The sequence below is a fragment of the Pyricularia pennisetigena genome, chromosome 5 (genome assembly GCF_004337985.1).
Source record: "Pyricularia pennisetigena strain Br36 chromosome 5, whole genome shotgun sequence".
Classification (NCBI taxonomy): domain Eukaryota; kingdom Fungi; phylum Ascomycota; class Sordariomycetes; order Magnaporthales; family Pyriculariaceae; genus Pyricularia; species Pyricularia pennisetigena.
In genome coordinates, this window is record NC_043743.1 from 944,489 (window position 1) to 968,423 (window position 23,935).

Sequence of the window (23,935 nt, forward strand, 5' to 3'; positions counted from 1 at the left end):
ACATTTCAACCTTCCAAGATTAGACCGTTGGAATCCTGGTCGCAATTGGTTTCGAGCTTGACATTCAAATTCCTTCAGCTGTAGAACACCTATCAACGACGACGCCTCGGTCCCCTTGGCAGCTCAATTCAAAAAGAAGAAAAGAAAAAAAAAAGAAAAACCCAGACACCGCAGTAAAACACCAAGAGAACATAAGACTCCCATAACCCGTCATGGACGCAGGCACCTCTGCGCACCGCAAGGTTGAACTGCAGTCCCCCGAGGACTTCACCTACCTGCTCAACAACGTCCGACGCGCCGCGGCCGAGAGCATCGGGGCGGCGTTCCCGCTCGCCGACGACGACGCCGAGGACGCCCTGCGCGCCCGCATCGAGGAGCTCGTCGACGACTACATCGCGCGCACGTTTAACCTCGCCGCGCCCAACGTGTCCATCAACGGCCTACCCGTTCCCGAATCGCTGCTGCCAAAGGAGAAGAACGGTAAAGGCAAAGAAAAAGGCAAGAAAGGTAGCAACGGCAAAAAGAACAAAAAGAAAGGTTCCGCCGCCGCCGCCGCCGCCGCCAAACAAGAACAAGAAGACGAAAACGTCGTCTACGAGCCCTTCGACGCCCGCCTGCGCGACCGCATCCCGGACCTGCTGCGCGAGGAGGAGGAGCTGCTCCGCGAGATCGCCGCGCTCAAGAGACGCGTGCCGGCGCAGGCGGCCGCGCGGGTCGGCGACGCCCTCAAGGCCGGTGTCGCCGCCGACGAGGCGGCCCTGGCCGCGGCAAGGGAGCGCGTCGCCGACGTCGACAGGGACCTCAGGCAAAAAGGCCGCAAGCGGATGCTGGATAACCTAGAGGGCGGCGTCGACGACGCTTCGCCTGCCGCCGCCCCCGCGATCGGCGTGCTGCAGAGGAACCACGAGGTCGCAGACTCATTCGGCACGGCTGTCGAGGGGCTCGGTCGGCTCAAGAGGGATATGCCGGCCACTGTGGCGCGGATGGAGCGTGCGCGGGCGGCTGGGAGTTATGTCATTGCTGGGAGGTGAGGTGCGGATGCGGTTCGTTGATGGGCGGTAAAGGCTGTAAGCTTTATTTTCTTATTTCTGTTCTGGCTTACGGGCTGCGTCGGCGTTGGGGCGTTGTGTTGGACTACAATAGAATAGTGCTTTCACGAATATATGAGAAGGACAGCTCCGAGGAAGGTGGAAGCGCCAAAGAATTGATGCAATGGAATCGCAGTTGACGCCAAGACCAGGTCAACTGGAATTTTTGGCGTGTTAGAACAAGTAAAGGAACAAAAAGACTGGTGAATATAAGGCTACGAAGAAAGGTCTATAATCTGCGTCTTTCAGTGCCGTCTCGTCTTTTCAACCACTCCATCAAGTTATACACGGGCCGATGTCAACCTGGATAAAACTTGCCCTCCTGCACAACACCAAACAAGTCTACAGGTCTCATCTTTGGCAGAATTCCCGCCGCCATTCTTTTCTCCCCAACTCCTTGCAATTATCCTATTTTTCCCGACACTCACAAACAATACAGGCTGGGAAGCCTTTGCAGTCAGACATACCATGCCTAATGCAACCCATCTCAAGCGGTAGCGGGCTGCTTAGCCTCGGCCTCAGCAGCAGGCGCAGCAGGAGCCGCAGCAGGGGTGGCAGCAGGCGCAGCCTCGGTGGCGGCCGGAGCAGCAGCAGTAGCATTAGAAGTACCGGCCAGCTTCTCCTTGTACCTCGTCTCCCACTTGGGGGGACGAGCCCACTCCTTCTCGTTCCATGGGCCAGCATCCGAAAGCTCACAACCGCCGGGGCAGGTGCAAGTGCCACCCAGGCTCTTGGGCAGGTTCTCGGCGGGAATCTGGGCCAGCAACTCCTTCTGGTACCCGCTGCCCAGGATGTGAATCTTCTGGACCGTAACGGGGTCGAGCCAACCCTTGACGATGCTCCAGACGCCGCTGAAGCCCCATGGGGTGTTGATCAGGTACAGGCGGCCGAGGCGCTCCGGATAGTAGTTTTGAGACATGTTGGATGCCGCACGCACGTAGCCGTAAACCTGCGATGCCTTGGAGATGCCAACACCCTTGAAGTCCATGATGGTGCAGCACGTCTCGAGCAGGTGGCCAGCCTTGCGACTGCAAGCGGGTAGACGCGGGTCCGCCACGCGCTCGTACTCGACTGCCAGGTTCGTCAACATGCGCTCCTGCGTTGTGATCTTGTTCATGGCGTTTATATCGGCGTTGCCAAGCTGCTCAATGTAGACTGGCCGGCCGTCCTGTGGTTTCGGAGGAGTCAGTCAAAGGAGCAGACAATGTTTGACCCCCAGTCAATGAAGAGCTCAGCCCTACCTTATCCGTCTTGTGGTAGTACTGAGGGTAATACTTGAATATCTCGGCCTTCTCGGGGTAATCCCAGGTCGGCAGAATCTCGTCGAGCTTGATCTCCTTGCGCCATTTCTCACAGTCGACAAACCTACAAGTATGGTCAGCACTGCGAGGCTCAAAGCCGGTGCTAGCTGGGTGAGCCAAGGACACAACTCACATCTTGAGAGCAGCATTGACATCGAACTTGCGTGCGCGTAGGAAGCGGAGCTGCCAAACAATCAATCTCATGTCAGCCAAGACCGTCCCATCACAGCTGTCATCCTTCATCTTCCGTCTTCCCATATATCCCCAATCGTACGCCTTACCAAAGTCAGAGTGTCGAGACGATCAGTGTAGCCCTGGGACTCGAGCATGAGCCTGAGCTGCGACACCTGGGCCTGCTGCTCAGCCGTCAAGTGGCCTGGATGCCCAGGCGTGGGGACTGGAGCGATCGTTGGAAAGTCATAGTCGTCATATTTGGGGTCAAGCTGCAGGGGAGTTGTTGCGGTTGGAGCGGCCATGATGGGCGGATAAGATGGTAATGCCGAGAAGGGTGTTTACCGGCGGGCTTAGGAAAGGTGATGGGAAGATATTATCGCCGGCTCGGATTAGAGCACAAACGTGTCCCACTGCTTACGACCCAGGCGTAATTGAAGGGGATAAAAAATATGGGTGCAGTGGTAATGTGGCGCAGGGGTCTGTCGAAATCGGATCAATACTTTGGCAGCGGGAGAACCAATGCGGGATATCAAAAGCGGTATATCGTAAGAAGAATCGGAGCCTCAGAAAGACTGGCGGTCTGTCGAAAGAGAGAGAGAGAGAAAAAAAAAAAAAAAAGGAGACAAGGCAAAGAATGGGACGCTGAAGCGGAGCGGTCTAATGCACGTCTGTTTTGAGGCGCTCGAGATGTACAGTAATACAACGTCAGTTCGAACGTGGCAACAGAAGCTGCTTGGCCATGGGGGTCTTTTGTTAGGGACACGAATACAGGTGCACAGGTGGGTTCTCGTTTTGCCTGGTCCCCGTCATAAGAGGGGTCACCGAACTTGGCCCCGCACCTTGCTCAGGGTGAGTACCTGCCGGTTCCTCTTAGTCTCTAGCTCTGAAGCTCTTCCACATTGTCAGGTAAGGGCGGCAGACATGTCGAGGCTTCTCGTCTCAATTCTCACCTGGAAAAAGGACCCGATAGAATAGATTTCATCACATCTCGAGGCCTTGCGTCTGGCTTCTACTTTTGTTTTTTTTTGTTGTTGGATCTTCAATTATGACCCTTCGTCTAATCATTACGCCAATTTCTTGGCGCAAGGGGCCCCTTCCCGGATTGCTTCTTTGGCGAATTTCCTCTTGCTTCCACGTCAACGGCTGCAGCAAAGTGTGTTTTTATGTTCGTCCGAAAATGACCCTGAAAAAGTAGGCCACGCTGGAGCGCCCAAATGCAGTCGAAACCAGTGAAACCAATTCGCCAATCATTCGCCCGAGCCGTGCCCACGATGGCCGACTTCGGCCAGCACCCGCGGCCAGCCCGAATGGCCGGCCTGTTCCTCTTGGCTAATGTGGCGTCACTTTAGCGAATGCCCCGTCGGCTTCTTCCATGATTTTGGATTGTACGGGGTGCTGCCGCTGTGGTTTCAAGAGTCATTGTCGGACTTTGCCGTGTCCTTTACCTTGTCCTTGCCCTTCAACTTGTCCTCTTCTGCCTTTTCCTTTCTCTTTTGCATCACATCCCAGTTATATACCCTGGCAAGCGCAACCTCCATAGTCTGCAAAACACACAGCCCGCATCTTGTTGTCAGTATATGGACTCCCTCGTTCCACCAGTGTGGTTTGAAATATTTGGACGTACCGTGATCTGTTCCCTCAGGAATTCCAAATCCTCTTCGCAGTTTTGCAAGCTCTGCTTTGCAGCCTTTTGCTTTGAATCCAATAACTCCTCCGCCTCGCCAATCGGGTACGAGAGCATTACGTTTGCCTGTTCGGACACGGAATCCAGTCAAGTACAGTCAGCCATGAGCCCCAACAATAAGCCGACAAGAAAACCCAGAGAAACAAAATTGTGCGTACACCAAGCCACAAAAACACCTCGTCGGTAGGCGGTATCTCAGCCTTGGTGTATAACGTATCGTTGAGCTCGAAAGACGTCTCGATCGGGTCGCCCCCATCCTTGTTCAGCTTCAAGAACCGCACCGTCTCCAGAGTCTTTTCAATGTCCGGTAGTTTCCCTTTGAGGCCCGCCACTCGGCGTTGTAGGTTAAGCTCCATGAATTGGTATTTTCTGCGCAGTCTCCTTGTCAACACCAGAAAAGGAAAACAAAAAAAAAAGAGGAGGAAACCCACGATATCATCTCCTGGAACCGCACCAGCGTCGGCTCGACCTCGGCCCGGCTCGTCACGTAATCCTCCACATTGTCAACAAACGGCGCCTTTGGGATCCCGCGCGGGTTCGATGGCATTGTGGTGTCATTGCTGAGTCGAAGTGTCAGCTTCCAAACTGTCGTTCTCCCGTATCAAGAGCCGTATGTGTGCCTTGGCCACCAGCAGTCAAAGGCAGGCTAGATGATAAATGTCAAGCGGCTGGCAACGTACCCTGCCGCCGACGCGACTGCCTTTCCTTTCTCCGACATGACCCGTCTTTGTTTGGAAAGAACAAAAAGCACGTATGCAATTCCCTCTGCCTGTATTGTTTGTCGTAGAAATGGGGCTTCGCGTCGAGTCGGGTTGCTGCCCCGGTCGTGGGGAGTCTCTGGTCTGATCTGGCGATGCTCGTATGCTCGGACAGACACGGTAGGTAAAATCTAATGGCCCAGTTCTAGTCGTCGGCCTTGACAGCGTCGATGCCGGGTTCACTGATGTCGCAAACGGCGATTGTAGCTTCGACGGTCGCTTGGCTGAAGGCCTATATCGAGACTAAATTTTGCGATTGAATGCCCGACTGTGGGATGCTAGGTTGCTGCTGTCGTCTTTCGACTCCCTTCCAAGATTCAACCCGCAAAAAGTCCATTCAACTTGCCGGAGCATTGGTCAGGACTGACTCCACTTTAATTGTGTATCTGGTGGGGTAGCTGAGATGTCCCAAAGTCGTCGGTGGGAAATTTATAGCTCAGATAAGGCGGGGTAGCTTCCTGGGATCAATTGTTTTCCTGTGAACAAGTGCATGCATACGTTTAAATTATCAGGCTTAAGCCTTACTTTTAGCATTTACTCTGGTATTGTCCATTTCAATAACAAGAAAGATGCCCAAATAGTAAATAATCTGGCGCTCAGGACAAAGCCAGATCGTCTTGATATGAAACCCCCAAACACCGCCTCGTAGAATCCCGCTGAAGTGCTATAAACCCTGTGACAATGCCCAATGCGACTTTTCTTTTTACCGAGCGTCGTCCATATGCAAAAAAAGGACCAATTCAAATCCGCACCATTCGCCGTCCCATAATATGAGCTGAGCTGCTCTAAAAACTCAAACAACAGACCCATGGGTATGTACATAGTGAAAGACAAAAGACAAAGAAAAGAAGAAAATAAAATAAAAAAATAAAAATAAAAAAAATAAAATAAACGTTACCATCTTGACTAGGTCCAAGATGCAGGCATCATTCGTCATAACAATCTGTACATCTCCAATATCATGTACATACTCAATCCTCCAAGCTGCTGTTGTATCCACTCTCAGCCCTACCAGCCGTGGCTACGGAACTTTGAGTCCTGGCGTCAGGCTGCTTGGAAGGGCCGTTGTTGAGGTCGGTCTGAGGGCGCCTCACCAGCCCAGACCGCAGGTGCATATCTAAGCCCTGCTGTCTGTTCACAGATACATTCTTGCCTGGCTTGTTCTTGCTGCTTCCATTACCTCCAATCTGGAGGATGCCGGCGTCATCTGAGTCAGCCTCATCCTCCTCATCGCTCTGTGAGAGGTCTTGTCCTTCGGGATATGCAGAGTCTGGGTATAGCGAGTTAGATTCGGTTCTAAAAAAGCTTGGCCTCCCAGTGGATGGAGGAATGAAGGAGAATGGCCCACAGGGTTCCGCATCCCGCCCCTCCTCCGACTCCAATACATCGCTCTCATCAACACCCGAGTCCGAGGAGCTCGTGCTGAAGGGCGGTACGAACGATGCCGCCGGGGGCAATGCCACGGGATCCAAACGGTTGAGCCGCACAGCCTTGTACTCGATCATGTTGGCCCGAGCCTGTGGTTGTTGAACAGTTCTGATAGGCCGAGGCGATGAAGCCTTGAGTGATTTTATACGTTCCAGAACAGAAGCCGTAGTGCTGTCGGATCGTTCTCGGAAAGGCTTTGGTCGTTCGCCATCGTTTTTCTGTTGATCGCGGCGACGATGTGTAATAACCTCGACTAAAAAATGATCTTCGGGCTGGACACCACCTAGGCCATATGCCTCCAGGCATGGCAGCTCTGGGTCCCTGCCATCCTCCTCATCCGACTCATACCACTCCATTTCGTCATCCGAGTTACTGCTCACATCAGCCATAAAATCATCCGAAGTGTTATCCAGACCTGCCGCTTCTGAGGCCTCAATCTTAATGCTTGCTGGGTTATTACTAAAGGGGCGATATGGTAAAGAAGACCCAGACCATGTCCTGTGTATAGTGGGCTCGGAGTTTGGCATCTCATTAGATTGAGTCATGTTTGTTGAGGCCATATATGTCGCGGGTGAGATATCGCCGGGATCGCCAGACAAATCGGTGCAGAAGGGAGCGCCAGTGTAATAAACAATGGCACCGTCGATCCGCCGACGTTTTCGTGGCGATGAGTCGGATCCGCTGTAGTCCCAGCCGGATGTGCGGCCATTTCCGAAATGGCTTCCTTCTAAGCCCGAGGGTGAACTTGAGCCTTCTTCGCCTGATGTTTCAAATGATGTCTGCTGTACAAACATAGGCTTGTAGTGAACGCTCTTATTAGAAGACCTTGTGTTTTCCCTGATAAGCTTGGAAATGTGTCCAGTCCGAGCAGGTTCGTCGTCGGGATGCTTCCGCTTCTTTCCAGGGCTGCCACTCTTATCAGAGCCATCGTCCTCGTCTGTTGATGATCGTTCCCTTGACGAAGTGTTACCGCTATCGCTGCTAAATCTCGTCCCATCCGTCCCGCCACGCCACCTGATTTTTTGGCCGTCGGGTGAAAGCTGGAATTTTGTGCTTTTGGCCGAAACGGCAGCCCTGATGAATGCTGGTGTGACGTTGATGATGTGCAACTGTGCCAAGTTGCATAACAAGTTCAAATAGACCCAACCTTCGGCATCCATTGATACGTTGATCGGGCTCGCCTGGGTTCCTGCCTGAAGAGCCGGCGGTACCATGCCCAGGTGTCGAATATATTCCATGTTTTCGGATGGAACTTGGATCCTATCTGGGTCGAGGTCCAGTGGTCTTGTCGGCCGTTGCTCTAACGCTTGTAATTCCTGGGGTGAGCTGTGGCTGCCGCTTCCATGACCATTACCACCGGCATGACCGCTCCCACTACCAGAACCGCCGCTTCCACCATCGCCGTTAGATTGCGAGTTTGAAGATCCGTTGTCCCGTGTTCGCTTCTTATCTTTGACCTGTATTTGTGCCTCACGCGCAGCCTCCTTTGCTTTAGGTAAATTGCCCTCGGCCACTGGTTCAGTCTTGCTTAGGGATCGATCGGTGCTGCCAATTGAAGGTCCCTTCATTTCACCTGTGAACAACTGCTCCAGGCGCCTCACAACCAGTTTCTGTTTGTCCTTTTCTGTCATGGATAGATACCGCGGATAGAGCCCCTCAGGAATGTCCTCAAGGTAGCTTTCGACTTTTTGGTTCGCAGATTTTGAGTTGCTGGTGTGTGTTGCTCGACCGGTCTGTGACTTGCCCGTCGAGTTGTTGCCAGTGCCGGGGTCTGTGGACATGGATGCATACGCCGAGTCGACCGGACGTGAATTTGATGATGAAGAAGATGCATGCTTTGATGTTGCTCCGCCTGAAGACTTGAATTTGCCGCTCTTGGACGCCTTCTTGGCACCCCTTGACGTGTCTGTCGAACCTTCAAGCGTCGAAGCAAATTCACGGAGCGTAGCCTCAAGCTCTCTTTTCTTTTTCCCTGGAAGTCCGTGTACCTTGATCTCAAACAGCTTGTCTTTTCTCATGAGATCAGTGCCGAACTGCTTATAACGCCTCAATTCCTCCTTCAGCCGATTGTTTTCAATCGTAAGGTCGTCAATCACACTCCTATACTCATCTGCGCTGCTACTTTGCGTAACAGTGGGCCTCAATGACGGCTTTTTGGTCATCTGTGGAAAGACAATATTCCCAGGGGGTGCCACAGGCCCGAGCGCCGCATCATTCGGTGATCCTGACGTCCTTTGATAATACGGCGAGTCGACTGGTTCCCAACACTTGGTTAGCCGTTCACGTCCGTCTATTCAAGGATATCAGCAGCAACTGAAACTTACTTTCCATGTTGTTCATATCATAACTGGGGTTTTGGTTGGACTGGTTGAACCATTGCCTCGGGTCGCTGTGACCAGTCTCATTGCTCTCGTCCGTCGAATTCCTTCGCAAGCGGCTGGAGGAGCCCGACTCGTCATCCCTGTTATCTGGTGAGGCATTGTATACTGTTTTTCCTTTTTCTTTTGAAGCGACTTGTCGAGGTGGTGACCTGCGAGGCAATGGGTGACCAGTGTCCGAGAGGTCAACAGCTTTGGGCATACGTTGCATCGTGGTCTGCCATGCAAAGTGAAATAAATCCCCGGAGGGGCTGGCACCACTGTTGGCAACCAGGCGCTGGAGTCTCGGGTCGATCAGAGCGGGATATGCAGTCAGAGCCGGTCGACACGGCTGTGCACTATACATGCCGAGGTGTTGTTAGTCGATGTCGTGATCCGCTGGTGGGGTCGTCGTTGGGCTGCTGGAAGCCGTAGGTTGACGACGCTGCCACGTTTTGAGAATAACAAAAGGTATAGAAAATCGTCGCTTGCGACGAATGCAAGACTGTGGAGCGGTCGTGACCTCCAGGTGGGTAGTGTGAACGAGTCCACGAAGTCCAGAGCCCTACCAAGGTAGGAAATGCTCACATACCACCACAAAAATCGGTATGCCAAGAAACTGTGAGGTTGGCAGTGATCGACGAAGTTTCGAAAGTCAGAGTGTTACACCGGGCCAGATGGCTGGGACCCTGTTCTGGTGATGGTTTTGGGATATATGGTAGACTGTATGGGGGTGATGTGAATCGCCGGTAGGGTGTTGCGAGCTGCCGAAGAGTATGTTGTGACAATTTGTCTGTGTGCATATGTCGCAAGCTACCGAGTTGTAAAGAAATGCAGTTCGTTCGGCGCGGGTGTGGGCAAGTATTTTTGTTTCCACGAGCAGTATGCCATGCGCCACGGCAGCATCGTATTGATAACAGGGACCATTTTTTTAGGAATGGGCCCAGCTCGAAAGAAAAAGAAGAACCGGGGGCAAAGGGCAGCGGCGGCAGTCAGACACAGCACGCAGCCAAAGTTGGGTTGGTTGATGGAGTGTGCGTCGCGATTTGCACCGTTCCGCCGTGTTCCAAGCCGCCCGTTGCCTTCGATCTCCTCAGTCGCCCCGATTCCCAAGCGGTGGGTCGGTTGGCGGGATCGGGAGCTTCTCAATTCACGCCCAGGGGGGTGAAAAAATGGAGTGGACGTCTCGTCACGTGCCTTGATCCATCTTGACCCGCAGATCAGTTTTTTCTTAGATTTTTTTTTTCGCAGTACCAAGCTCCAAGTCTGTCAATTCAACGCGTAGAAACTCCACCGCAGTAGGTGCCCCTCTTGTTGATGAGGTCGAGTTCAGATAATATATCTCAACCATGGCCAGAAAGGCGATCAAGAAAGATCACGATGCTGTGCAGCCCTGTCATCGAACTTTAGAGGGGGTCTTTTAGTACTCCATTTGAGGAGGGGGGTGAAGGACCAAACATGGCTCAAACGACTCTGATTGGCGGTCGCACAACCCCACAATAATCCTCGATTTCGATTTTAAGGTCTATGGCCGAGTCTAGAGCGCAATGCAGCTGTCAATTGAGGAGCGCTACGGACAAACAATGGTAAGGAGCCCGCCGTGCAGTTGGGATTTGGATCTCGATATTGCTTTCGCATCAAATTCATCGTGAGGGAAATTTTGCCTTGGTTTTGTTGGTCTCAGGTAGTCACACCTTTTTTGTCGCCATATGAGGGATTGCCCGCCATCTGTCGTTGTTGACCTCCGCTTTGCCAGCTACAAGGAGATTCGTGGCAGTTGTGTGATGCGATTCTACGTGGTATATCAGAGGCCACAATATGCATTGCCGTACGATAGGAAAGAAGGCTGCATCGAGATCGCTTTCCAAGGTGCCGCGTGGTTTCATGAGTTTCGAGGTTTCATTGACCTGTGTGCAGTAGCAGACCATTTCCTTTTTTTATTTTTTTTTATTTTTGCCTGCCCCGGTAAATACACACACAGACAGAGTCAATTGCCTGCCGCCATGTGTGATTATGGTCGGTGCGGGGCCACTTGCCCGTCTGTCGCAGAAAAGGATGTGCCATGACGTATTTTGTAAGCCCGCTAGCACATCACAGAAATTCAGGGTCTTTTTTGGAAAATCGCCACATGGTGTAGTCCGCAAGGCTGGGAATCAATTCCCTGGAAAGACCCTGACTAATTAGAAGACATGCAATGGCTGTTCATATTGTCGCTTTACAGCCGCCTTACTACTACGTATTGACTCGAATTCGTCGACCATCGCGATTGCCAAGTTATTATTCTGGTAATTTCTCCTTGAACTATAGCAAATCCTGCTTTTTGCCCTACTTTGTGACTGTGCCTCACCTACCTGACTCGTCCATAGGCATACTGTCTAGGAGTCGTATGATTGATTGGGCATGCAACCAGGGGCATTAATATATTCTATCCCACTTTGATAGGTTAGGGTATGTATGCATGCGGCGACCTTGTCAAAGTCTTTTATTGCACTAAAACCTGCCAGCTGCCGTGATCCCGTAAGAAAATTCTCTGTAAGCAGGAAAATAAAAAACAACAGAAAAAAAAAAATCTACGGGTTTGTGCAAGACAATCGTACCTGCCGATCCTTGCCTCTAGCCAAGGACAGCCGCTCCATGGGATGCGGCCCGCGTGCACAGTTTTTAAGATAAAGGGTCATTTGAGCTTTTTCTTACCCTCCACAAGTCACCCCAGACTATGGACTCTCCGACGAATGGCAGCCGGCCGATGTTCAAGAACCTGACGCCTGTCCCGGGAATCGGATTGATCGGGGCGAAAAGACCAGGGGTAGGAGGCTGATAGCCCCCGATCTGTTCCACTTCAATCCCGTTCCACATCACCAAAGAACCACGCGGCCGGAGCGCAGGCATCCGGGGGCTGGCGCCCACCCTAGCAGATGCCACTAGAGCTACAGACAAACCTAGAACTAATAGTTAGATTTGTCAAGGGGGAACCCTAAAGTGTACCCAATTTGGATCTACGAGACCTTCATTTATTGATACAAGTCTGGACTCGCCTATGTGCTGTGGCAAAAAGACAAGAAAGATATGCTGTGCACGAGCCCGGGCTTAGTCTAGCCTCCGCATGTCGGAATAGCGTCCCAGAAACCACACCGCTGCCGCCAGTAGCTTCGCTTACGCGTAAGGGGGAACTACGTGCTTGTTGTTATTGGTACACTACCCCAGGGTGCACCGTACTCGAACCGCCAGGCAGCCGTCAACAAACTCAGTTTGCCAAGCTTCCTCTCTATGTCGATGTTTCTTCTAGCGAGAGTTCTAAGTATGGTTTGTTCATCTCATCTATCATCATTCCACCCTCCGCAAACTCTGTTCTTATCTCATATATCTATCCCTCGCGCCAAACTCCCAAAGCTGATCATTTTCATTTTCCACCAAACATCTACGCCTTGACCAGCAAGTTCTCACCTGTCATCTCCTCAGGCTGAGGCAGCCCCATGCAGGCCAGGATGGTCGGCGCTACATCGCCTAGCACGCCACCCACAGGCTTAAGACTCCAGCCCTCGGGCGCATTGGCCATGATGAAGGGAACCTTGTTGGTCGTGTGGGAGGTCTTGGGTTTTCCGTCGGGGAACTTCATCTCTTCGGCGTTGCCGTGGTCCGCCGTGATGAAGAGGACGTAGTCATGAGCCTTGCATGCCTCGTAAATCTTCCCAATAGCCTTGTCCGTTGCTGCGCAGCCAACAATGGCAGCCTCATACACACCTGTGTGACCGACCATGTCGGGCGGCGCAAAGTTGTTCATGACGAACGGGAACTTGTGCTCACCAAGGCGCTTGGCCACCTGGTCTGCGACACCGTCGGCCGACATCTCGGGTGCCTTGTCGTACGTGGCCACGCTCTTATTGGACGGGACAAGATCCTGGCTCTCATCGCGCTCCTCAAGGGCAAAAGCCTTCTCAACACCACCGTTGAAGAAGAACGTGACGTGAGCATATTTCTCAGTCTCGGCAACGTGCACCTGAGGCACGCCCTGCTTTCCAAGCCACTCAGCCAACACGTTGCCCATCTTCTGCGGCTCGAAAGCCACATCGAAGGGGTAGTCGAGCTTGTAGCGGGTCATGGTAGCAAGCTTGATTTTGGGGTATGGGAAATCGGGCCTAGGAGACCTGTCGACATCGCCGAGCAGCTGCGTGATCTGGCGCACACGATCGGACCGGTAATTGAAGAAGAAGACATTGTCGCCATCTAAGGATGGAAATTTGGTTAGTAAGGATTATTAGATTGCTCGGGGGCTTGAGGAATACTCACCCTTGATGCGTCCCTCATCGCCTCCGACAATAATAGGCTTCAGGAACTCGTCGTTCTCGCCCTTTTCATATCGTTCCTTGACAGTCTTGACAGGGTCCTCACTAGCCTCGCCTTCACCAAGGACCAGTCCCTTCATGGCAAGCTCGACCCTCTCCCACCTCTTGTCCCTGTCCATGGCATAGTATCTGCCAACGACTGTTGCAATTTGGCCAATGCCAATTTCCTTGGTCTTCTCAAGCAGCTCCTCCATGTAACCGACACCTGACTTGGGATCAGTGTCCCTGCCATCTCCGAAAAAGTGGATGAAGACTTTGGGGACTTGGGCCTCTTTGGCAGCCTTGAGGAGCGAGTAGAGGTGCTCTTGTTTGGAGTGCTTTGCGAAAGTCAGCTTTACGCCTGGGGCGTTTACGTCAGCGGGGAATACCTACAACACCTCCGTGGGAGACGAGACCGCAAAGGTGAAGACGGCCGTTTCCGCTCTTGGCAGCCTCGAGCACCTGAGTAATGACCCCGTTTTTGCTGAACTCGCCGGTCTTGATTGACTGGTCAATGCGTACCACGTCCTGCCAGACAACCCTGCCGGCACCGATGTTGAGATGCCCGACCTCTGAGTTACCCATCAATCCCTCGGGCAGGCCGACAGCCAGCGACGAGGCTTCGAGCTCCACGTAGCCGGTCTTGCTGCGGGCAAACTCGTCCATGACGGGGGTCTCGGCCGCCGCGATGGCATCGCCATCCTTGGGGGACTCATCCGACGGCACACCCCACCCATCAATCACGACTATACATCCGCAAAAGCATGAAGATTAGCCAGCCGACTTCAAGATATACCAGGATGTATGCGATTACGAGGAAGTAGTCTGGGGTCCGGCGACGACGGCGATTGTTTTGAGGGACGTTTTCGATTCCATCTGCCATGGTGCTTTGTGAAGATTTTTTGCGGGCAGCCGCGTTGTGTACCTCAAGTCGCCTAGGACGGCTGTTGGTTGATGTTGGACAAAACGGTGATGATTATGGAGGGGCATGGACTGAAGAGAGCTAAGTCGCACGTACTCAGACAGGCATTATGCTCCACCTTGGACATCCTGGAAAGCTTATCAGGGGGTTCGGCTTATAAAGTGGTAAAATCGTTGGACGGACGCTAGGAGCCAATGTAATCCTCAAATGTAAACACAAGAAGAAGTTTCTTTGCGTGATTTTGTCAAGAGAATCAGAAACACAATAAACACCTTGAGACTCAGGGATATCAGGTTGAGATTTCTCAAGAAGGTGGGGTTATGCCTTTTGGACGCGTTCCTCAACGAATCAATGACATACAGTCCATGCGGTTTTGGATAGTACTGTGAGAAAAAGCTCTGGTGGGGCCATGATGTAATGCCAGAAGCATCCATTTCTGTTGGATCTGTAAACCACTGCAAGGTCCGTACAGTGTGGGCATCGAGAAAGGTGCATTTAAAGAAGACCCTGGACAGCCTTGGAGCCTTGGTAGCCGGGGATTTGACAACGAAGCGCGTGTGCGGTAGGCGCGATCTGCTAGCAAGCCAGCCATCTAATTAGGGATTAATTCCCACCCAAATAGCTCTAGGCGCGATACGATTAATTGGAGAATCAATCAACTTCCGATCCCTTCATTTCAAACCTTTGAATTGAATCCGCAGGAGTAACCAGTCGGGCTCGGGAAAGGACAAAGGGAAGACAATAAAAAAGAAAAGGAAGAAAAAAAAAAAGAGAAAAAGAAAAAAAAAACCGCAATCATGCCCGCACAGCAATCCCAACCTCCACTCGCGCTGCCCCCAACGCTGTCGCCAGAGACCCTCGACGCCCTGACCGAGCTGGCGGCCATAGTCTCGCGCCTGCGCCCACCGCAATCGCTCCCCGGCGGCATCACAGTCAATACCCCCGGGGCGGCCGCGACCCCTGCGGCGGGCATCGGCATCGGCGGCCCCAGCGGCGCGACCATCTCCATCAAGGACGTGCCCAATGCGACAGATGCCGTCAAGCACAAGCTGCAGCGCGCGCGGGCGCAGGTCAAGGCCCTGCCCGACATGTCTAGGACCCTCGAGGAGCAGCGCGAAACCATCGCCCTGCTCGAGGAGACGTTGCGGCAGCAGCAGGAGGTTCTGGCGGCGCTGAGGAGCGTGGATGGCGCGCACGGGCTGGACGCGGCAGACGAGGGTGGCGACAAGATGGATATGTGAAATGGGATTAACGAGGAGTTTGATAGAATGGGCAATGATTTTTTTTTCTACTGCCTGTTTCATCAGGCACTTATGGGACGGCGGCATGTTATACCCAGGATCACTATTATACCCAGGACGCCATCAAATGCAGCGAATACACGACTTCGACGTTTTAATTTCCTATCATGGCCACGAATACCACGTCACGGTTTTCGTCCCAGCCTGCTTCTGCCATCGTCATCTCCACATCAAAAGCCCGATCAGTCTACCAACACTCCTGTCTCTTTCAGGATATCCTTAGGTCCTGACCCTGGCCGTCCCTTCATGGTGCTATTCCAAATTTCTTCAGGCAGTCTTTCTTCTTCAGGCAAAATGGTCCAGTTGGGGGAGTGGTCCGCTTTAAGCCACTTGAAGTCGTCAACTTGATCCCATTGATTTTTGGCGGGATCTTGATCTTGCGATAACTGCAAGTTCGAGGATGTCAGCAAGCACAGCCTCTTGGATATCAACAGAAAAGGGCAGGATACGTACGTGAGAAGCCGGCAGAGGAGCAAACTTCATCCCCTCGCAGTCTTCGATAATCGGGCGACTTGAACAGTACAGGTAAATGCGGACGTTACGGCACTCGTGTATACGCACTTGCCGTGCTGACACGACCAAGACGCTATCCCTCACGCCCGTGATGTGCGCTGGCCCGTTGACGTTGCCGGCGACGACCAGACAGCGGTCGACGTCACGGATTACTAGGTTGGCGAACGACGCCTTGCCGGCTGCTGGCTCTGACATGTCGACGACACAGTCCCGCATATTCTGCAGGCTGCCCGAGCTCGTGGCCTTGGCTGCTGTCAATGGCAGAATGATGTGCAATCCCTCGTGGTCACGGATGTCGATGGTGCGCGCGGCTGAAAAGCTGGGCTTTCGGATCCCGCCCAGGCCGGGTCGTGCTATTTCGTCATTGTAGCTCTTTCCGCCAGGAACGTTGGGCAGCGCCCCTACTACGTCTTCGGTCGCCGCCTTATCGGGTCCACTGGGTACTGTGCCACGCAGCAGGCGAGGATCGTTGTTCGGATCGGCCGTGATGGCAGACGCCGTCCGCGGCTTGAACTTGAACCGGGGTTTCGGGTGGAGGCGGGCGAGTTCCTCATTCAACATCTCTGTGAGGCGCTTGATGGCCTGTGCAGCGGGGGAGCTTGTGCGTCAGTAACTCGCCAGAAGCTGGACATCGGGACTGATAGTCTAGGCTGCTGACTTCTGCATAATGTTTCTGGTCGTATGGAGGCAGCTTGTCTGACGCATCTGCCACCCGCCGCGTGAGGTTGGCAATGTCGGCCTGAATGGCCTCAGTGGCGTCTAAGCGCTCGCCTCCCACCGTGGCGATGGAGCCGAGCTGGCTGATCTGGTCTTGCAACTCTGCAATAAGCTCATATGTGTTAACGACTCGCCCAGCTGTAGTTTACAATACCGAGCTCGTCTCCCTGGAATCACGTCGACGTCTTACCTATCACGCGCTGCTCAACCTGGTGATAAAACTTGGCTGGATCCATAGTCTCGTAGTTGCTTTCCGGCCCGTTCAAGAGTTACAACGGACAATGACTAATCTTGGGTGTGGCAGGTGATGAGAGGTTGCCTTTCTGTGGGCCCAGCACGAACAGGGAGAACGAGCCGAGCTGATCTTGGTTATATCTATACCAAAGATCGTCCTGGGGACGTACCAGACCACGTTTGAGTCTGACTACTGGCAAAAAAGAGTTTGCAAGAGGATGATGTGTTGTCTCCAGCTAGACCGGTTCGAGCTTGAGAAAGCAGTTGCTCAAGATTTGTTATCTTCTGTTGAACTCCTCTCGGCTGTGCGTCGACAAACCGGTCAGATCTGCAGTCGCTGTGCTGTTTTGTTCGTACAGTCGTATGCGTTCAAGGATAAGTGGTCCGAGAACTTTTGAACATCCAAACAGCCGGCAACTCGAAAAAAAAAAAAGAAAAAAAAAGAAAAGCAGTCCCAAAAAAGAATTGACAGAAAAGATTTTCGAATATGAGTCTGGTTCGCTCGAAAAGCAGACCCATCCAAACACTTCTGTTTTTCACTCCTCTCTCACCCTCCCACGGCGACCTTGTCTTCGGCTTCTATAGGTGTGGAGAGATGGACTCAAAACAAGGGCCTGTTTCCCCCGCTCCCCCCGGTTCTCACTTGCAAAAGCAGTGCAGGCTAGGAAACTCGTTTTTTTTTTCCTGCGGGAAATAAAGAGCGGATTGGTCAAGTTTGGCATGCGAGTGGTTGTTTGTCAATCAGCAGGGTCGTGTTGGGAAGAGCTATACTCAGACAAGTCAGACAAAAGGGTCCAGGGTGGCTGCGTCACCTTTCCCCACCCTCGTAAGAGCTTCCAGGTTGGGTATCGCGAGGCGGGGGGGTGCTAATCGTGTTACACAATATCCTTGAAGTTGGAGCATCCATCCGTTCCATCATCAGGCATGCCGTCCGTACTTCCAATTTTCAGCCATCTTTATATTAAGATCTCGCTCATCTTTTCCGATCTTTATTTGAACAGGCCAACAAAACAATATTATAAACATCGATTCAATTCAGGCCAGCGTAACGAGTATCACGTGGTTGCCCTGCTACCATAAAAAAAAAAAAAAAAAAAAAAAAAAACCCCGAGCGACGCAAGAATGGGCAGCATGGAGGTATGTAACAGCAGTATCATCGACTATATGTAAGATCACTTGTCGTGTAAATATTTTCCCAGAAAATATTAAAAAATGTGCGGAAAATCCCCGTGTCCGGATCACCGTTATGCTCAACACAGCGGACCGCAGTTTCATCCCAGCGCCGAGCTCCGGATGACGCCAACTTCTCCATTGCGCGGACACAGGATGGCCTTCTCATCTGGCCACAGGCAGCATAGCCGAACACATTCCCTGCTTATCCAGTCTCCTGGTAGGGAGAAGATCTCTGATCCAGGCACCGTGGGCCCCTGGTTGGCGTGCGTCGACTTAGCCTTTGGAGGCGGTTGTGATACCGCCGACATACTCCAAAGACATACTTGAAACGACCTGGATAAGTAGACCAGCCGGTTGCTTGGCGAGAATCCCAGCGCCAGGGATATCTCCGAGGAGACTGCCATGTCAAGGATGACGGGCCTGATGACCTTTGTCTCGGCCCTCACTGTTGCTGCAGGGGTATTATGCTGCGGTGCAGCATTTGACAAGAGAGAACTGGCTTCTAGGGATAAAAAGGTCTTTTCTCCAACAATTCCTTCCGCGGCAGCGAGCTGAACGAGTATGCGCTTCTTGTCGTGCGTCACCAACACGCGCTCAAGTGCATGTGTCTGAGACGGAGGACCTGTTGTGGTTGTCGAGTGTTGGTTATCAATTTCATGACCAGTCGGGTAACTGATGTTGTAAGTCTCATGTTCGACCAGGTCCCAATCGAGCACATGGGCTGACTTGGGCCCTAATCCTACGATTAGTGCAGGATTTTGGGGGTGGACTATCCAGCTACACTTGGTCGTTCCCACCGATGCCGACTTGGAAATAGCAGAGGCTGCCGTTGATATTAGATGAACCGTGGATTCGGTGTGAACTATTATGTGGCTCCCGTCTGGTTGGAATATGAGCTGCAGTATGGGCCCTCTCGTGTTTCCTTGCATGGATACAGCCACAGGGGGTCCAATAATCGCATCAGAACCGCTGGTACCGGCTTGTACAGAAACAATGTAGATGCTCATACTTGGGTCGGCAAAACACAGCCACTTGCCGTCGAGGCTCCAAGTCATGAGGTTGCTGCCAAACAAAACGGGAGAAGTGTGCAAAATTGTGGCCGTGCCGCGCAGCGCGTCGTGCAGCGTCACCACCCCCTTTTCGGTGTTGCAGCAGTACAGACGGCCGACTGGCGAAGGCTCTAGTGCTATGATGGGATCAACCCATCGAGGGGTTATCTCGGAAATGTTGGAGCTAGGAGCTAAGCTTTCAAGCTCGCTTTCAGCGTCGGTCCCTTGCCCCGTCGGCTCGGCATATCTCAGCAGAGCGTTCGGCCCCCAGACATTGCCATAATCTCCTCTAAGATCATAAATACGGCGAAGGTCTGGGCTGAACGCAAGACCCACAACGAGGTCCTGGGCAGCCACTTGGTATATAATCGTGAGGGTTGATGTAGTGAGGATTTTAACCGCTCCTCGCGCGTCGCTAGTAGCAAGGAGGTTCCCGTCTGGGCTCATGGCCATTTTCTTAGCGCCAATAGACTTCTCCTCAACCTCGTTATAGTACGGCAACCACTGGAATATTTGGCCTGTAGTGTAAAGACCGTATACCTGTGGCTCATGCGGGTGCCAAATGGCCTCCAGCACCTCTCCTCGATAACGAGCGTCTTTCTTCCACAGATGGCCAATGTGGGTAGGGCCATCGGCTTCCCAGGCTGAAAGTGGATGGCCGCGGTAAGCAACCGTGACCATTGTTCCATCCTTGTTCAGGGCCATGTGGCTTGCCGCGTTCAGGAAATGCCCTTCCAACTCCTGTTCCTCTAACTCTGCAACCAGAGTCCATACCGGCGACTGCTGACCGAGGTCTAGCATTCGGATACATCTGTCATCAGTTCCAACAAAGAGGGTGTTGCCCTTGAGAAGCATAACTAGTGGCCGCAGGCCAATCTCGATGTTTGGAACTGTCGCGGTACATACTCCGGAGGATACTTGCCATACTTTGGTGGTGCGATAACCATAGGTAACCAGGGTAGTGCCCCTGCTGTTCGCTTGCATCCTGTATAGACGTTCGCCATGCTTGATTGGGCTAGTTGAATGGTGATCCAGGGTGACCGAGTTGTATATCAAGACTGTGCCCGAAGATATGAGGATGAAGACGTGTGCACCTGCGACTTGAATAAAGGCTGCATAATTGCGGAACCCAAAAGAAAGACGGCCGAGCGAGTCATCCCAATTGTTGCTCGAAAAGCCAGAGACAGTCAAGGCTCGTGGTTCAATCTTCCCAAATTGCTGATATACGGCCGAGTCGTGTGGACAGAGAGCTGGCACTGCTTTGTATATTGATTGTGGATTCCGGCGCAAGTTTCCGCCAAACTTACCGGCCAACTTAGTGAAGTCCACAGCCCAGGACTCCAAAAGCTCCAGCTCTTTAATCTTCTGGTGAGTATCTCCGCTTAGAGCATCGTGCTCTCTTGCAGCGGCGGCAAACCTTGAGAGGTTCTTGGAGGCCCGAACGAGCACGCCTAGGCGCTCGGTGGTCGCGAGGAGATGTATCCAGATCAGCACCCAGGGACCGGACAAAAATTTCCGCATCGCGTTTGCCGTTTCTCTGCAGCCTACCGGAGCTGCTACCAGGTGTGATGACCAATCACCGGCGGCGTAATTGACAAACTCGGGCATACTGCCGCGCCCGATTTGCCCCCGCAGGCCTGTGGCTGTCAAGCTGCGCATACAACTGAGAAATATTGTCCTGTGCGCCTCACTCCGTGCCAGTCCGAACGCCCGAATGCTGTTGCTTTCAGGGTCTAGGAGGTACTCTCGGGCTGAGTGGTGGACCAGAGTAAAGTTTCCACCGTTGTCAATGACCGCGAAGCCGCCGCACAGATCCGCCACAGTTCTCTGCATGTCGAAAAAGTCGTCCTTGCCCAGGGCCTGTGACAGCTCGATAACCTTGAGCGTGCGGACAGAACATGCGGCAAAGTTCAGAAGCTTGGTTGCGAACTCTCTTTCTGGTGAAGACTTGGCCGAGATAGACGCTGCCATGCGGTCGTACAAAGCCTTCATACCGCCAGGCAACTCTTCTAATGCCACCTCTGCGTCGACTTGCGTGTAGCAAGAGTTCAGCCGCTCTACTGCTAGGTGCACCCACTGCCAGCCGCCAGATCTGTCAGTAATAGCCTTGGAAGTCATGGTTGTGGATGCAAAAAAGTTGCGGTTGGGAGGTGTGAACTTGCCAGGAAATTGTTCTGTGCTCCTTCCATAACACGCTCTATCAGGTTTTGCCTCATATCCAAATCTCTGAACAACGTGAGTTCCCGGTTGACGTATGCGCGAAGGTCTTCAACACGCCCGTCTATGTCGATGTAAGTCGTACGCACCGCGGCAGGCAGCCTTTGAAACTCGGCGTCCAGCTCGTTGGTGCGTCGACCGACCAGCAAGACTCGAATTGGCAAGTGGATTGAATGCAGGTCGGCGAGATATTTCAGTAATGTGCGAGGTTTCTCAGCCTCATCAATCCCATCGATGATCCAGAAGATGGGCCTGCTAATCATATCCATGCCGGAAAGCGCAGACTTGATGCATTCCCAAATGGTCCGTGAGTCAGCTGTGTCAAACCCGATGGCCTCATCTGCGAAGTCCAAAACCTGTTGCTGAAATCCAGGCACGTTAAGTCCCATCTGGTAGGCTAGCGATCTGAGGACTAGGCTGAGCGTACGCTTCTTGCGGTCCGCAAAGCGTATGAAGAAGTACTGGCAGTAGCCCTCGGCGGCATCTCCGACAAGACTGTCGATGACTGTCGAGGCCAGGACAGATTTTCCTGCCGCTGCACTACCCGTCAGCCATATGATGCTTGGCGACTGGTTGGGAGACAGCAGCCATTGGCGGTACGCTTGATCCTGTAACAACCACTGGCCAGTTCCCTCGACCCATTGATCTCTAAAGAAGGCGTAGTCTGTGTTTGGGAGCTCCGTAATGCCCAAAATCGTCCGCAGGTCTGTTGAATGTCGGCGCCCCTTCCCACCTGCCATTTCTTGTCCTTCGAGGCCGCGTCGTGCTTGGCTGGCGAGTATCTTGCTGAAAAGCGACTTTAGGACGTTCCTGACGGTCACGTAGTTTGGGTCATCTGGGCTTTCATATTTGCATACCCCATGATGATCTGCGTTAGTCAAGGGCTTTGAGATTTCTCCTGGGTATCCTAGGACAGAAGATTCTTTCTCTAGGACCATCTGCGCCGAGTGTCAGTAGACGGAATCGGGGCACAGAAGCAGATGAATCAGATAGGGGAGGTTAGGGAGATGGTCAGTATCGACACTCACAACCTTGGTGTTCTTGAAGCCGATCGGGGTGGGAAGAGTCTCATAAAAGGAGACAATGTCGAGCGAGGGGGCGATGTGACGAAACTGCTCGTTTAATCTTTGCAGAGTAAAAGAACTTTTGCTCAATTCTGATACATAATACTTGGCACTAGTAACGCCCAGTGTTGACTGCAAGATACGGTTGAGTGTTTGGGCGAGATTGGTGCCGCGGTGAGGCGTAGAAAGGAATATTATGGCGGAGATGGCCCTGATTATATCTTCATATTGCGGATCGTGCTGCCCTTGTATATAGGCCTTTTTAAGCGGGAAAATAATCAGCCAGACCCCTTATTTGTTGTAAGTTGCATAAGTCGGTAGTCAGTTTGAATGTACTGTTGATTACTCACCTCTTTAATAATAAGTCCGCCCATGCTATGAACGACAAATATCAGGGGAACCTAGATGGGTTGGTTAGCACGTGGTATCTCTGAGATTCCCAATCGCTCACCAATTCAGACTTTGTTTTTACCAAACAGACTGACCTTTTCCATATCCAATTCCTCTCCCTGCTCATTTCTCGCATGCTTCAGGTCAAATAAGAGCTCTTTGGCAAAGTCCAACACCGACGTGTTCACGCTCCCCGGCTTCTGGAAATCAGCATTGTAGCCAAAGGTTAGGATTCGAGCCATGCGGAGATCCGATTCCAGCGGCAGAAACTGGAGTGGCCAGAACAAGGCCGGGTCCGCGTCCTTGGACCAAGTCTTCCGGCTCGTGCCCCCTAGTCCATGGACGAAGACAATGTTCGCTCTATGGGGTTCATTGAGAGGTGAGTGGACGACGCTGATGCCCCGTGGGCCATGGTCACCAGCTTGAGGGTCGCTGGATCGTCTTGAGGGAGTTTGAACGAGGTCTTGTAAGTAGCTGCGGTCTCTTGACATCTGCGGAAGAGCTTCGCCTGGAGTAGATATAGTTGAAGACGCATCTGACCCGGCCCCATCTGCGCTTGAGCCGCGGCGACCAGCATTTGGCCTCCGGCGAAAGGAGGTGATTTTGCGGAGCTAAATAGATACAATTAACAAATTTGCGTAAGATGACAAGTTTTTGCCTGGTTACAGTGCTGAGATAGTTTGAACTGCACCCTAGGCGATCTGGGTAGGGAACCTGCCATGTCTATTTCGAAGTATACTGAGCTAGATAGGTATGCATGCAGCACCAGTAGGCCACTAGCATTGTTTGAGGCTCTCTCTGAGATGGTGCGTAGTACCCGAGGACGGAACCGCAAGATTTGGCCGATGGAACTTTGACATACGATCCGGCAGTGGTGGTCTGGCTAGGCACCTACTTTGCCATGCGAAACCAGGTCACCTGCACTGTAGTCCATTTAGGTTGATGTTGCGAGATGCAAGATGCAAAACAAAACCCTGTGGCACGTGGATCACGAAGGGCATGGGATAGGTGATAAGTAAGGTGGGTAGGGGATTGCAAAGTAAGGTAACGGTCCGGCAGTCAACAGGTAATTGAGCCCTTGTTACAAACAAAGGGCTGTTCAAAGGATGGGCGTGGCATCCGGTTCCCACAGGATGGATAATGGGAACAACCTCAGTCCACCCACCACATGCCGGCTTCCTGTCTTCCTTGCCTTGTCTACCTACTTAAGCGCTTACGCGGGTGCCTTCAGTACCGGAGTAAA

The 23,935-nt window shown here is 52.6% G+C and overlaps 9 protein-coding genes across 9 annotated transcripts; 3 read left to right on the top strand and 6 right to left on the bottom strand.

The window, feature by feature from the left end:
• Positions 1-212: 212 nt before the first annotated feature.
• On the top strand, positions 213-1,031 carry PpBr36_08232 (uncharacterized protein; the record flags this gene model as incomplete). Its single annotated transcript, XM_029895363.1, has 1 exon — positions 213-1,031. The coding sequence occupies one exon, from the start codon at positions 213-215 to the stop codon at positions 1,029-1,031; it is 819 nt and encodes a 272-aa protein (XP_029747052.1).
• A 544-nt stretch (positions 1,032-1,575) lies between these two features.
• Positions 1,576-2,865, bottom strand: PpBr36_08233 (uncharacterized protein; the record flags this gene model as incomplete). Its single annotated transcript, XM_029895364.1, has 4 exons — positions 1,576-2,256; positions 2,330-2,453; positions 2,523-2,572; positions 2,671-2,865. The coding sequence occupies 4 exons, from the start codon at positions 2,863-2,865 to the stop codon at positions 1,576-1,578; spliced, it is 1,050 nt and encodes a 349-aa protein (XP_029747344.1).
• Positions 2,866-3,972: 1,107 nt separating this feature from the next.
• Positions 3,973-4,965, bottom strand: PpBr36_08234 (uncharacterized protein; the record flags this gene model as incomplete). Its single annotated transcript, XM_029895365.1, has 5 exons — positions 3,973-4,104; positions 4,188-4,313; positions 4,406-4,616; positions 4,679-4,807; positions 4,928-4,965. The coding sequence occupies 5 exons, from the start codon at positions 4,963-4,965 to the stop codon at positions 3,973-3,975; spliced, it is 636 nt and encodes a 211-aa protein (XP_029747041.1).
• A 1,011-nt stretch (positions 4,966-5,976) lies between these two features.
• Positions 5,977-9,157, bottom strand: PpBr36_08235 (uncharacterized protein; the record flags this gene model as incomplete). The annotated part of the gene is made up of 2 exons (XM_029895366.1): positions 5,977-8,687; positions 8,758-9,157. The coding sequence occupies 2 exons, from the start codon at positions 9,155-9,157 to the stop codon at positions 5,977-5,979; spliced, it is 3,111 nt and encodes a 1,036-aa protein (XP_029747339.1).
• A 570-nt stretch (positions 9,158-9,727) lies between these two features.
• On the top strand, positions 9,728-9,958 carry PpBr36_08236 (uncharacterized protein; the record flags this gene model as incomplete). The annotated part of the gene is made up of 1 exon (XM_029895367.1): positions 9,728-9,958. One exon carries the CDS (start codon positions 9,728-9,730, stop codon positions 9,956-9,958), a length of 231 nt encoding a protein of 76 aa, XP_029747341.1.
• Positions 9,959-12,208: 2,250 nt separating this feature from the next.
• Positions 12,209-14,161, bottom strand: PpBr36_08237 (uncharacterized protein; the record flags this gene model as incomplete). Its single annotated transcript, XM_029895368.1, has 4 exons — positions 12,209-13,014; positions 13,078-13,450; positions 13,506-13,858; positions 14,131-14,161. 4 exons carry the CDS (start codon positions 14,159-14,161, stop codon positions 12,209-12,211), a joined length of 1,563 nt encoding a protein of 520 aa, XP_029747340.1.
• Positions 14,162-14,831: 670 nt separating this feature from the next.
• On the top strand, positions 14,832-15,275 carry PpBr36_08238 (uncharacterized protein; the record flags this gene model as incomplete). Its single annotated transcript, XM_029895369.1, has 1 exon — positions 14,832-15,275. One exon carries the CDS (start codon positions 14,832-14,834, stop codon positions 15,273-15,275), a length of 444 nt encoding a protein of 147 aa, XP_029747056.1.
• Positions 15,276-15,517: 242 nt separating this feature from the next.
• Positions 15,518-16,989, bottom strand: PpBr36_08239 (uncharacterized protein; the record flags this gene model as incomplete). The annotated part of the gene is made up of 5 exons (XM_029895370.1): positions 15,518-15,721; positions 15,789-16,430; positions 16,507-16,667; positions 16,756-16,814; positions 16,970-16,989. Coding segments are annotated over 5 exons (1,086 nt in total), but the record flags the coding sequence as incomplete, so codon positions are not given.
• Positions 16,990-18,070: 1,081 nt separating this feature from the next.
• Positions 18,071-23,626, bottom strand: PpBr36_08240 (uncharacterized protein; the record flags this gene model as incomplete). Its single annotated transcript, XM_029895371.1, has 6 exons — positions 18,071-21,247; positions 21,328-22,176; positions 22,267-22,560; positions 22,653-22,703; positions 22,788-23,303; positions 23,588-23,626. The coding sequence occupies 6 exons, from the start codon at positions 23,624-23,626 to the stop codon at positions 18,071-18,073; spliced, it is 4,926 nt and encodes a 1,641-aa protein (XP_029746772.1).
• Positions 23,627-23,935: the final 309 nt, after the last annotated feature.